At 39.9% G+C, this 12535-nt stretch overlaps 1 protein-coding gene across 1 annotated transcript in view; it reads right to left on the bottom strand.

The window, feature by feature from the left end:
- Nucleotides 1-5269: 5269 nt before the first annotated feature.
- The window catches only part of LOC121523230 (rap guanine nucleotide exchange factor 5-like), a 105911-nt gene continuing 98645 nt past the window's right edge, over nucleotides 5270-12535 (bottom strand). Inside the window, exon 26 of the mRNA XM_041808021.1 lies at nucleotides 5270-12506. Within this exon, the coding sequence (XP_041663955.1) occupies nucleotides 12388-12506 (119 nt within the window). The 3' untranslated portion in view covers nucleotides 5270-12387. The remainder of the gene's footprint in view (nucleotides 12507-12535) is intronic.

Below are 12535 nucleotides of genomic sequence, written 5' to 3'. Positions count from 1 at the left end.
TTTTTGAGATGGTAACATCAGAAAACAAAGGTTTTAGAAAGGCCTCCTTCTTTTATATGACTCAACTAGGGAGGGGACGTTTGCTCTTTTAGTGTGATATCATTGGTCAAATTCAATTGTACTCTACTATATGATAAGACAGAAAGATACACATTACATCTTTAATTTATTAATTTGCAGAAACAGTGAAAGCAGCAACATGAATAAAAAGCACTCATTTATTTTCAGATTGTTTATTGCAGAAGTGTTCATGTTTGCAGATCTTGTGGCTGCCTCATGCTGCCTTCTGACCTCAGTGACCTCTTGTCCTCATGTGCTCCATACAGGATCATTCCTGTGCAGCTGTACTCTTTCACAGGCATGTGGTGCTTCAGAGACCGGCAGGTGTCTGTCTCTGTGAGAACCTGTACCTGTGTTAGAAACATGAGCAGTTCTTGTTAGTGTCATGGCCCCCCTCTGTCAATCATTACACTATGAAAATTCAAAACTATAAAAATGTATTGATTTAATATCTTGATAAAATATCAAAATAAACTTTTCAAGCCATGTTCACCAGAAAAGTCCGGATAAAGAGAATAAGACTTGAAATAAAATACAGGCCGACTTTTTCAATAAGTCGCCCATTGTCTGATTGTTCCTATCTTGAAATAAAATGTTCATCCCGACTTGTCGGATGAATGTGGATCAGGTCAAATCTGACCCATTTTGACATTTTACAGCAGGAAAAACATCCAAATTGTAAATACATACAAATGGAAATATTTCCAAATGTTTGTTTGCAAAAGAAGTGTAATTTTTGGCTGACCACTGAGGTTAAAAAAAAGTCAGTCCTACACATGGGTCTGTACGTGACTGACTGACAGAGCGATGCTACTTTCAGAGCCATACATACAGAGTTGTACTAGTTGGGGTTTAGTTGTACTGAAGGCTGTCGGTAATGGCTGCCTCCACTCCATGTTTCTAGATGAAATAAAGAATAAAAAACCCTAAAAGCGTTTCATGTTGGGAGAGATGTTTTCACTCCTCTGCTGACCTGCTTTGGCATGAGTATGTGAGAGTTACGGGGAGAGAGTTACTCGTTGTGTGAATGCTAGTATATAATGGCTGCTAGCGGAGCAGTTAGCTCAGAATTAGCGACAGTGGCACTTTGGCAGAACTGGATACCATTTATTTTTAAAACAAGCACTGAGGGCAACCTGAAAGCTTTCCGTGACAGAGAAGATGTTTTCATTCTTCCCCCAATTTGTTTTGAAATGGGTTTACAATCGTCATAGTTACGGTTTTCCAGTGTATCCAGTGGCTGCTGCCGTGGTAGCCGTTAGCTCAGATGTAGCTGTAGGATATAGCTGTTGGCATATAGCGCACCAAATTTTTTTAATCCACACCTTAAAATGCTTCATTATTATTAGTTGTCGAGCATTTATCACGACCTACAATCTGGCTCACTCTGTTTTTCCTTAGAAGACTATCCTTTCCTGTACCTTGAGGAGGTCTTTTTTATTTTTAATTCAAACTTTTAATATTTATATATGAGAACAATACACACACTCCTTTTTTTCTAATAACAGTCTGAGTGAGTTTATGAGTTGGTATTTGAAAGTCTATATGTTGGGGTGAGTTCATGGAAGAGATGTTGAAAACATGTCCATTAAATGCATTTAGTAAAATATAAATTTAGTGTATAATATCTAAAAACATTTAGTTTCATAACTCCCCTCTTTCTCCATTCAGGCTGTTCAAATCAAACTAGCTTATTTCTACCTGGCACCTAGGCCGTAAAATTACCCCAGCAGCCCCCGAGGGGCAGGGGGGGGCCCGCAGTCCAAAGGGCCCCGCCCATTGCCTGACCATTTTTAGAATAGCGGATATATGCACGGCTTGCATGCCCAGATTTTTCCCAGTGCAGTGCAGTGGTATGGGCATCTGGAATTACTCAGAGCAACCAATTACAGCTCTCCCCGCTTGGTACAGTCTGCCTCCTGTAAGTACTGAGTAGCGGACAGACATGTCAATCAATCTGCACCTCCAGCCTCATCCAACCCCGCCTCCCGCCTCAACTCGCACGAGCCAATCACAGCCCGGTTTGCTGACACACTTACTGGTAGTTTTTTCAAAGAAGTTAGCTGATACGGATGTTCAAACGACTGGAATTATCTGGAAGCTAGCATTAAAAGAACAACTGCAAAGGAAAAAGGACTTCTGAAGCAAAGAGAGAAGTTTTGAGGTTTATTTTCAGTGAATGTAGGTGGAAATCCTGATGGCTCAAACCCCGCAGGTCCAGACGCAGCAGCAAGTTTAGCTAACCACTAGGCAGGTGCCGCTGTCAAACCCATGTTATGATCACAGACTCATAGAACATCACTGCCCACTCACACTCAGACAGAAGCAACATCACCAGATCAGGATATAACCTCTCTTCAGAACCACCATCAAGTCTAGGAAAGTCTTGAGCTGGTAAAATGAAACACTGCATGAAAAACCTGATTTTGACCCCTAAAAGGCTGCAAGCAGCAAGATCATACCCATTTCTATAGAGCGCAGTTTTTCATCTTCAGACTGATTCAGAAATCATCATGTCAGCGGTTTAATGAAACTGAAGAGACTATCAGGATTAACTGGCTCAGAAAACTGAATGCCCCGTGAAGGTGTGTAAGCTGGCTGAGTAAACATCTAAAGGTAGGCTTCATTTCACCTGTGATCGCCTGTGAAAAACTTAGAATGATATTCTGCAGTCATGCATGTTTGTTAGTACAGAGGTGTTCCTATGGCGTAGAGCTGCTGTCTGTACTGTCCCATGCCTGCTGTTAAAGTTTAAATGAAGTTATTAAAGTTATTGTGCATAGTTGTTGTTCTCTGTGCGTTAGTGTTACATGCAGCAACAGGCCTGCATATTAACTCATACAGACTATAATATTGTTGCCAATTTCAGCACCTTTGTGGTGCTAAAGCCTGTTTGCATTTTGCTTTTGACATGCTGTCATCGTTTCTTGTGCAGCTTTATTGCTTCGTGCTTAGTGGACATCAGTGCTTCTCATTATTGTTGGCAGGAATAAAGAAATATATATTTTTTTATTGTTGTTAAAAGCTTTCCTATAAATAAGACTTCAGCCGATTGGACCTGACTTTTAATAGGCCTAGACTGAGAGAGAGAGAGAGAGCGTACATTATACGCACTTAAAAAGAGGACAAATTGGAGATAAAATCATTAAAATTCCAGTCTGTGAAATGTTAATAATTTCATATTCATTTAAATGTTGAGCAACATGGATTCTCAATAGCTTATATGCAACAACGTATTCACAATGCATGTTCCAATAGACGTGGCTTTGATAAATGTAGTTTATAATAAAGAGAGCAGTGATGATCCACATAGACCAGCTGATCCTTGCGCAGCTACTGCATATTAGAGTGCTTTTATAAGACAGCGTTGGTCCGTTAAAAACTGAATTCTACTGTGCTGCACTATTCACTGGTAAACTGAGAAATACTGGCAAACTAGATGATCAGCCAATTCTTTTTTTTATCACCTCTCACTCATTGTCTGTGAGCAGTGCTGTTGCTCTCTCCCTTGCGCTGGGTCGGCCAGGGAGGAGGAGCTGACTTATTCATGCCGTCGAATATTAAAAAATACAAGGGCCCACTTAAGGTGAGCTGCGGGGGGGGGGGGGTTATGGGGCTGCCTGGCACTGATATTTCTCTGTGTCTGAAGACAGTCTATACCAGTGGAGGATGCAAGAAGATCCACAAATCAACTGATCCATAGTTGAAATAAAATTAAACAGTAAATTGTTGTATTATGGTGTAATTAACTGGGCTGCAATAGGCCACATAAAAATCTTTATAATGGCAGAAGAAAGGATATGTTACTGATAATGAGCATATTTTTTTATTTATGCAAGTTCCACCTGATCCAAAGACGTGTTCAAATATTAGTTTGAGCTCTGAGATGTTTTTCAAAGATCTGATGAGTTATGGTTGGCTATTTGGGAATTTATATCTTACACAAGAGCATTTACTGTAGTTCTGCTCTGTTTAACTTAAAACAGATGTTTTCTATTTTTCCCCACCCATTACTGATGCTTTTAGCTAAAGGGGGAGGGGCCTCATATTGATCTTTGCCCTGGGCCTCAAAATGACTAAAACCAGCCCTGCCTCACACCTGCAGCTCTCTTAGATGCATCGTTCCACCCCGCCTCGTTCTGTAGCTTTGGTTTCCTGTTTCTGCTCTTTTGACAGTATTTAGTATCAGTAGTGCATTAAAGATCAAGTAAAACACCCACGTTTGGACACGTTTCATGCGATATTAAGTCATGTCAACATGTGATATGAGTGTTTGAGGCTAGCTGATGAGGATGACACGCATCGCAATGATCATCATAAAATCTGAGTGTGGAAGAGGATCAGCATTTTAACAGGCATCCCAGATAATTACAGTCAGACATATATTAGGTTTTTCACCTGAGGCTGTTCAAAGCTAACTTTGACTTTTACTTAAAATTAGTGGAAATGGCACTGAACCAACTCGCTTGGTGGAAAAAAACCATGTCATGTCAGTGTGTATTTCTATGGAACAGTACACTGCAAAAACTCAAATCTAATTCTCCAATTTAAAGGCCAGTGTTTAACACTAGACCTGCCAGGTGTCTCTATGTATCCTGCAGGTAAAATTTAACCAACATAAGAGTGCACTGATTTTCACGGAGCACTGATCAAGAGCAATTCTAATTAATAATGATCCATTATTATGTTGATTGCAGCTGTGTCATGAATGTTATTGCATTGGACATCGTTCATTCTCGGAGAGCTGCCATGGTTGCAGTGAATGTAACGTTAATCTTCATCACCACCTGGCTCTCCCATATTCCAGAAAGAAAACCTGAGCAGGCAGCCATCAGACCACATCCACTTATCTTACTTGTGGACATCAGTGAGTCCGATCTCAAAAGGGGTCAAAGTGCTGCTCCTTCAGGCTGTGGATGGACACCAGGTTGGATCTCTATTTTCACACAGTTGAGCTCTGCATCGTCCCAGGTTTTGGGAGCGGGGATGTACTTGTAGCAGCGGCTGTTGGAGCCGTACCAGTACGATGCTGGTGCAGACGCAGCAGCCAGCCTAAAAGATCCTGTTTCTTTTATACACCTTAGTGAGGGTGTTTGCTGTGTTGGTGCGATATCATTGGTCAGATGCACTTAGCAAAGTTTTACATTTATACATCTAAACAATATCTGAGCATGAGGCAAAAAAAATACCACAAGCTGACCCAGAGATGTCACATAAAACCTATAATTTATTCATTTCAGTCAAATCTGACATAGTAAAACGCAGCTTTAGAAAAGACATGTGGCTTCAGCTGTCAGAGGGTTGAGGGGACACCAGGGGAGACGTATTGCTTTGTGGTGGACTGTTTTCTTCATTTACAACTGATAAATAAGAACAACATACCAAACATGGGCATATATTTACACATCAACAATATTACAATAGTACAAAGCCTTCAGTGTGTCCTCTCTTGTGTTGGGATTTTTTTTTCTAACATGCAAACTGGTCCGAACAACAATGCATCAATTTAAAAACACAGTCATGACAACAGCAGAGAAAACACTACAGACAACTTCCTGTTGGTTTCCTGTCCATGGGTGCAGGTGGCATCGGAGGAGAGAGAGCATCATCACACTGACTTGCTCTTCTGCTGCCCTCTAGTGGCCACAAAACAGGACAAGTCGCTTCTACATTCCAAACCACAAACATCTTTTCTGCTAAAGAAAGCTCTTTGACAATGGCAAAGCTCTGAACTTGGCACATGTAGTTTTGTCACCTCAAAAATAAATAAATAAACTATATATTACAATAAATAACCAGTATCGCACGTGTGTGCTGCTCTTTGAAGACAATGTGTTTGTGCATGTGAGCATCATGTACAGGATAGAAGAAAAAAAGACGACTGAAGGCCTTTTCTTTGCTGTCGACTCTGATCAAACTGTACGCTAACTTTAATTTTCAACTCCAGTGTCAATCATGAATAGTTTCTGTGATATCTGGAGATGCAGATAGTTGGATTATCTACTGAAAGAGTTGCAATAACAACAAAATGTAAAATTCAGACTTCAACAGACATCAATTTACACATGATCTCTGAACTGCTTACAACACAAAGTGCTTATTAGTCAGTCAGTCCTACTGGGATAAGATCTAATTTGAAATGAACCATACATGCTTTTGGCACTGAAATATTCAGGAACTCTTAGTCCTTTTTGTCCTGTGATTCAGAAATATCTGCAGCAGCTCTGTGCTTTCATTGGCTTGGAGTTGAAATGAGGATAAACATGTGTGGCAACAACATTTCTTCAGTATTGCACTAAACCCTTTCATAACTAGTCCCACAATGCAAGAAGGCATGCACCGCTTCATAACATACAGGAATCCCAGCTTTCAGCAGAAGTGTACCGCTGATACAGGGCAAGGACAAAAGAAGAGGTAAGAGGAAGGTTTGCCAGATTTTAAGAACTGTTTTGGTTCCATAGGAAGGGTTTTTCTTTTAACCCTACGTCTACAGAGGAATCGAGTCAGAGTTTAAGGATCTGTTTGGTTCAGAAAGCTTCCACCAAGCGGTCTGTTTAGGTTCAGTTTAACATTTAAACATAGCAATGTTTGTCTATCATTACTGCTGTTGCATAGGAAGTCTCAGTTGTTTTGGCAATCAGGGAACTATAGGACCATAGAGGCCACCAGGTGGTCCAGTGGAACAGTTTGGCATGGTTCTGTATGGTAAACCCCTCATTTGGTGGACGGACTGCAGAGGATATGCATGTGACATCACAGGCAGTGCAAATCCCTGCATGAACTGTTGACCTGCATCCAACTCTGTAACAGTTTATAGCACATAATATAAAAGCTGTGTCATCTGCATTTGTCAAACTGAAAATAAAGTGGGGGTTTAACTGGTGTTAAAACTGAACTAGATTAAGTAAGACAGCTGGAGTACTTTCATCTTGTTTTAAAATACAGCTTGAAGTTTAGAAAACAGATCTAACAACATATTTTCATAGATTGGCTAAAGTTAAAAGAAGCAAATAAATCACTGCAATACAGAGAAACAGCTGATCTAAAGCTTCGTAATTACAAAACTTCTACAGTGATTCAGGTCCACATCAATCACTGATGAACCAGGTTGGTATGAGCCCCCAGGCTCTGCTTCATGTACTAGAAAAGGTCTACATAATGTCAAAAAACCTGATTTGTGGCCATACATTAAAGTCTATAGTCCAGGAAACAGTATGGATCTCTGTCAAGTCCAAATGTCCCTAATTTAAGCAGATATTAGTCTGTCTTTGGGACGACACATTTGGCAAACCTTAGAAAGGATGCCAAGAAACAGGATGGTAGAGGTTGGTTATTTGGAATCCTGGTAGCACTTAATTTTACTGGGCCCAAATTACCTAGAAAGTTTATCATAATAAGTGGTAAATATCTAGTACTTTCTCAAGAATAAGGTGGTAATTATGTAATAACAGGGTGGCATTTTACCAAGTATAACTTGGTAATAATAAGGAAGTATTTACCTAGCAATAATGGGTCAACTATCAATTAATTCCTTGTAATATTGTGGCGTAGTCTGGTAATTACCTTAAGCCTCTAACCTTAACCTTTGTAAAATTGTGGCAATTCTCTGGTAATTTAAGTGGTAATTTACCCTAACACCCTTATCCTAACCCTGTCCCTCATAATATTGTGGCAATTCTCTGGCTATTAGGTGGTCTTCTACTCTAACTCTCTTACTCTAAGCCTCATATTATATGTCAATCCTCTGGTAATTAAGAGGTATTTTACACTAACCCTAACCCTGGTATCATTGTGGAAATCCTCTGGTTATCCTAACTCTAACCCTCATGATACTGTGGGAATTCTCTGGTAATTAAGAGGTATTTAACCCTAACTCTCTAACCCTAACCCTCATAATATTGTGGCAGTCTTCTGGTAATTAAGAGGTATTTTTCCCTAACCCTAACCCTCACAATAATTAGGGGTGGTATTTAACCCTAACCCTCACACTATTATGGCAATCCTCTTGTAATTAAGAGGTATTTTACTCTCTTTAATCCTCTAACCCTAACCATTGTAATACTAAATATATCAAGCAATTTCTTTATTTAGGCCCACTAAGTTAAAGTGAGTCTTTCCTGAATAATTTTCATGTGATCTTTAGGGTTAGGGTGAAATACAACTTACCAGAGAATTGCCACAATATTAAAAGGAATTACTTGATCATTAATACATTAATAAATTCTTCCTTAATATTATGGTTATTACTTGATAAAATGCCAACTTATTACAACCACTTGTTACGGCACAATTCCTAGGTAATCAGGGCCCACCTAAGTTAACGTTACCAGGCTCCTTTTCAACTTTTGATAATGGAAACGCAATTTAACTCGTACAGCGTCAACAGAACCAGACTGCTTGGTGGAAACAACCTAAGAGATTGATGGTACCTTTTCCAAGTTTTAACAGTGGAAAAGCAAATAATTGAATATCGTATTGAACCAAACAGACCTGGACTCTTCAGTGGAAATTTAGCTAAGCGGCTAACGTAATGTAATGTAACTAATGTAACTAGGGACGCACAATGTATTTAGCCTGATTTCAATATAGGCCAATATTAACCTTGACTTAATCATTGGTATCTGCAAATATGAAAACTTCTGCTGATGATTTCAACAGATATATCTGCTGTAAATATCAACTTTTTAAAGAATATGTTTGTGGCGTTTTAGACAGGACCTAAGGTCTTTGTTAACCCTCAGTTCTTATAAAGAGAGTTCCTAAGTACTGGCTAAATCTAATATTGCGCATCCCTAAATGTAACAAGGAATAAGCATTATTAATGGGTGAAACAAACCTGTGGAAATCCCACCAGGAAGTCTGACTTAAATAGAAGACACCTGTGCCTTTGTGCTTCCGTAACTCTGTCCAAAACTGTGTTGATTTTGTCCAACTATGCCTTTTCTTTCCTAAGTTTAACCCTGCTTCGACTCATTTCGTCACATAATAAAACTCAAGGACCAAAATGAAAAAGCTCTACATCAGGGCTGTGTTTCCATTACACCCTCGATAATACCCCACAGCCTGCAGTCAGTCATTACATGTCAGAAAGGAGTCACACAAATCTACACAAACAAAAGCTGTGACATTTGGCACTGAAAATAATGTATAGGTCCATATTATATACAAAGTTAAATAATCAATATCTGCACAAAAACATCAGCGAGAGGAGTGCATGAGGAGTGTTCAGATAAAAGTCAACCAGGACTTCAAAGTACAAAAAGTGTTCACTTTTCATCAACAGTGTTCAAACTCTGGCACGTTCACGAGAGCTGAAGCTCCCAAACCCACCAGAAGTGATGCACTGTTAACGCTCCACCTCCTGAGGCTCTACATGTGAAGTGTAAAGACAGAGCCTCAGTGGTAGAAAAGGTCAGGAGAAGAAAGTGTAGGTACGTGAAAGTGTTGTACTGCTTCAGAGAAGGCTGCTGCTGCTTGAGTTACATAATACGATACCGCACAAGAACCAAAATAAGCTTCACGTCTTACACCAAAAGAACTGGCATGTATCCTGGATGTACATGCGTGAAAAGGCAGGTTTGTGATGTGCACATGAAATTATATAAGACCACGTAGAAACGCAGGGTGAAGACATCAGGGCCCAGTTGTTCAAAAGTACTAATCAGATTAAAATATCAGACTGAACCAAGGCTTTGAAATCTTTGATCTATTTAAAGCTCCTGTAAGGAGGTTTCTTTTCCCTCGCCATTCAAGACAGATCAAAATGAATACTGATGCATCTTTATGGGGTTAAAAGCAAACCTGACCATTAGTATAGGGACTGATTTTGAATTATAGTTCAATTATTCTTAAGCGTCTTTGTAAAGAAACTTCAGAAATAACCTTTTTTCCAGGGCAGATTCTTAAGTTCATACATTTGACTGCTAAAGATGAATGGATACGTTGTACAAGACACTTTGTCCACAAACACATACAAAAAGTTACTTATCCGTGCTTTAAAGGGATATTTCTGTGTTTTTAAAGCTGGGTTGGATAAGGTAGGAGTTCTCCAACTTTTAGCCCCTAGCCTCCAAAACAAAAGGACCAGAGACCAGGGACCCCCACTGTACCTGAAGGTGGATAAAGTATAGTTGAACACAGCCGTGTGAACTTAAGAATAGTTATGTACAGAGTTACTTATTTAAAGATTTTTCAAATATTACTTTGATTTAAGCATTTATCTCACCATATGACCATGATTTTAATTTACATGTAACTAATTTTGTGTATATACTTTTATAGAAATGGATAAAATACACAATATGAAATCTCTTTAAAATATTCTTTGTTTCTTGGGAGGCATATTGCTACCCCCTCTCAGTGTCTACCGCCAGGTTGAGAACCACTGGCAGTAGGTACCTTGCAATATTAGCTGCATTTGCCCCTCGTGATTTCTGTGAGCGTTGCCTTTTTATGAAGATTCACTGCATGTATCTGCAGACATGTTAGAATATATAGCGTAGCAGATGGGTACAGCTGTGCCAGGTAATTTAGTGAGTTTAAGGTAAAAACAGGCCAAAAAACAATGCCAGGTCAATTGTACGCGATATCAGCATTTTTTTAAGCATTTTATTTTTTCACCCAGAAAGCCTCTGCGCTTGGCACTTTTTTGCGATGCAAGCTTCGGCTACCGACTATGTGCTCTTTTGCCAAAGCGTATCTGATCAGGTGTTTGGGTCTGCATGCTTCGGCAGAGACGAAAACAAACTTTTATGACCTGGAGTACACAGAGGAACTTCTACAGATAGAGACTCAGCTGGAAGAAAGAGGGAAGTGGAGACTGATTAGCAGAAGAGATCACGAGTTACCTGCTGGTGTAGGTGTGGAAACTGTGAGCACATGTCCACCATCATGGATAGCAGCTCACAGATGCCTACAGCCTGCATCACTCCCCATCCAGAGTTCCCTGCCTTACCAAATGCTGGCATTTGACTGATGTTCCTCAACTTTTAGACCCAACTTTTTGGAGAAACTGATCGTGATTGGAAGAGCTGAATGAAAATTTATCATCCAAGGAAATTCATGGCTGTCGCTCTATTGTGCTACTGGCTGACAATCAGACAAGCTACAGTCAGAACAATGTGTTTAGTATATGAAAACAATGCGTCAGCTGTTGAAGTCGGAAACTGAGCTGTAATAACTAGTTTTAGATTAGTTTATAGTTTTTGTCTCTGTTGAAGCCACAGACCCAAACAGCTGTTCAGATACGCTGAGGCAGGAGAGCACGCAGCTGAAGCTGGCATCGCAATGTAGTGTCTAACAGAGGCTTTCTGGGTGAAAACTGAAAGGCTTCAAAAACTTTTGCTATAGTGTACAATTTAGCCAACATTGTTTTTTTTGCCAAATTTAAAACCCGCTAAATAATGCGGGTAAACCATTCCCATCTGCTATGAGGTACAGCCTAGCTTCTCCAAGAGCTTCCTGTTTGAAGGGGAAACACTCACAGAAGTCACTGGAGGATAATGCCACTACTACTGCAAGAACCTTAAACAACCAAACTTCAAAAATTCTGAAATATCCCTTTAAAGCAACTGCAAGGATGTGCACTACTACTTAAGTCTTTGTAGTGCAAAACTGAGGAAACTTAAGTTTTAAACAAACCTGCTGGACTTTACACCAGAACCTAAAATATAAGTTACAGATAGCTGGTGCAACAGGACACTAGCAATGTGGGTTTGAGTCAGAATAAGGAAAAGCATACAATTACATTAAAATAATAATAAATCAAGACAAAAGTGAGGTGGATTACCTGATCCTGGATAGCAAAAGAGCAGATTCCAAAAACCTTTTGAACAACCAGGCCCTGGTATTAAACCCTTTTGCAGACATAAACAGTCTGTTTGTAGCTGAAATGATAAAAAGCTGTTAAATTCTTGTTTGTCAGGAGGCTTTTACAGAAATAAAGGAACATTACACCTGTTTGCAGGCTCTTAAATAACAAAAAGCTGATCACAGGAACAAAAACAAGGGCATATTCAGTCCAATAGATACTGTACAAACTAGTTACAACTTCCTCTTGTTTGGCATTCTCCTCCATCTCTTCCTATAGACAGTTCAAAAGAAGCGTTTTCAGCCTTTGCGAAGTCTTTTCTGTCCATATTTGTAAGCCTTCAGAGAACATGCTCTGTCTTCATGTCACAACAACTGGCACCGTCACATTGTCCACTTGCTGTTCTGTAGCTCTGTTTATGTGAGACTGTCACACAGCGTCCTCCACGTCACACGTCCACGGTGCTCACAACAGTCCGGTGTTTTTGTGCACAGTAGAGAACACGTGTGTCTGTGTGGTTAAGCGCGTGGCTCCAGTTTGTGCGACAGCTCGAAAAGCGTCTGCTGATTGTCGATGATGTGCAGGTAGTGGACGCTCGCCCTCACCTCCGCACTGTCCACACCGATAACCTCGTTACCTGAGACGGACACAAAAACATATCACACT

Source organism: Cheilinus undulatus, linkage group 16 (genome assembly GCF_018320785.1).
Source record: "Cheilinus undulatus linkage group 16, ASM1832078v1, whole genome shotgun sequence".
In the NCBI taxonomy this organism is placed as follows: Eukaryota; Metazoa; Chordata; class Actinopteri; order Labriformes; family Labridae; genus Cheilinus; species Cheilinus undulatus.
This window is presented reverse-complemented; position numbering and strand designations above follow the sequence as displayed.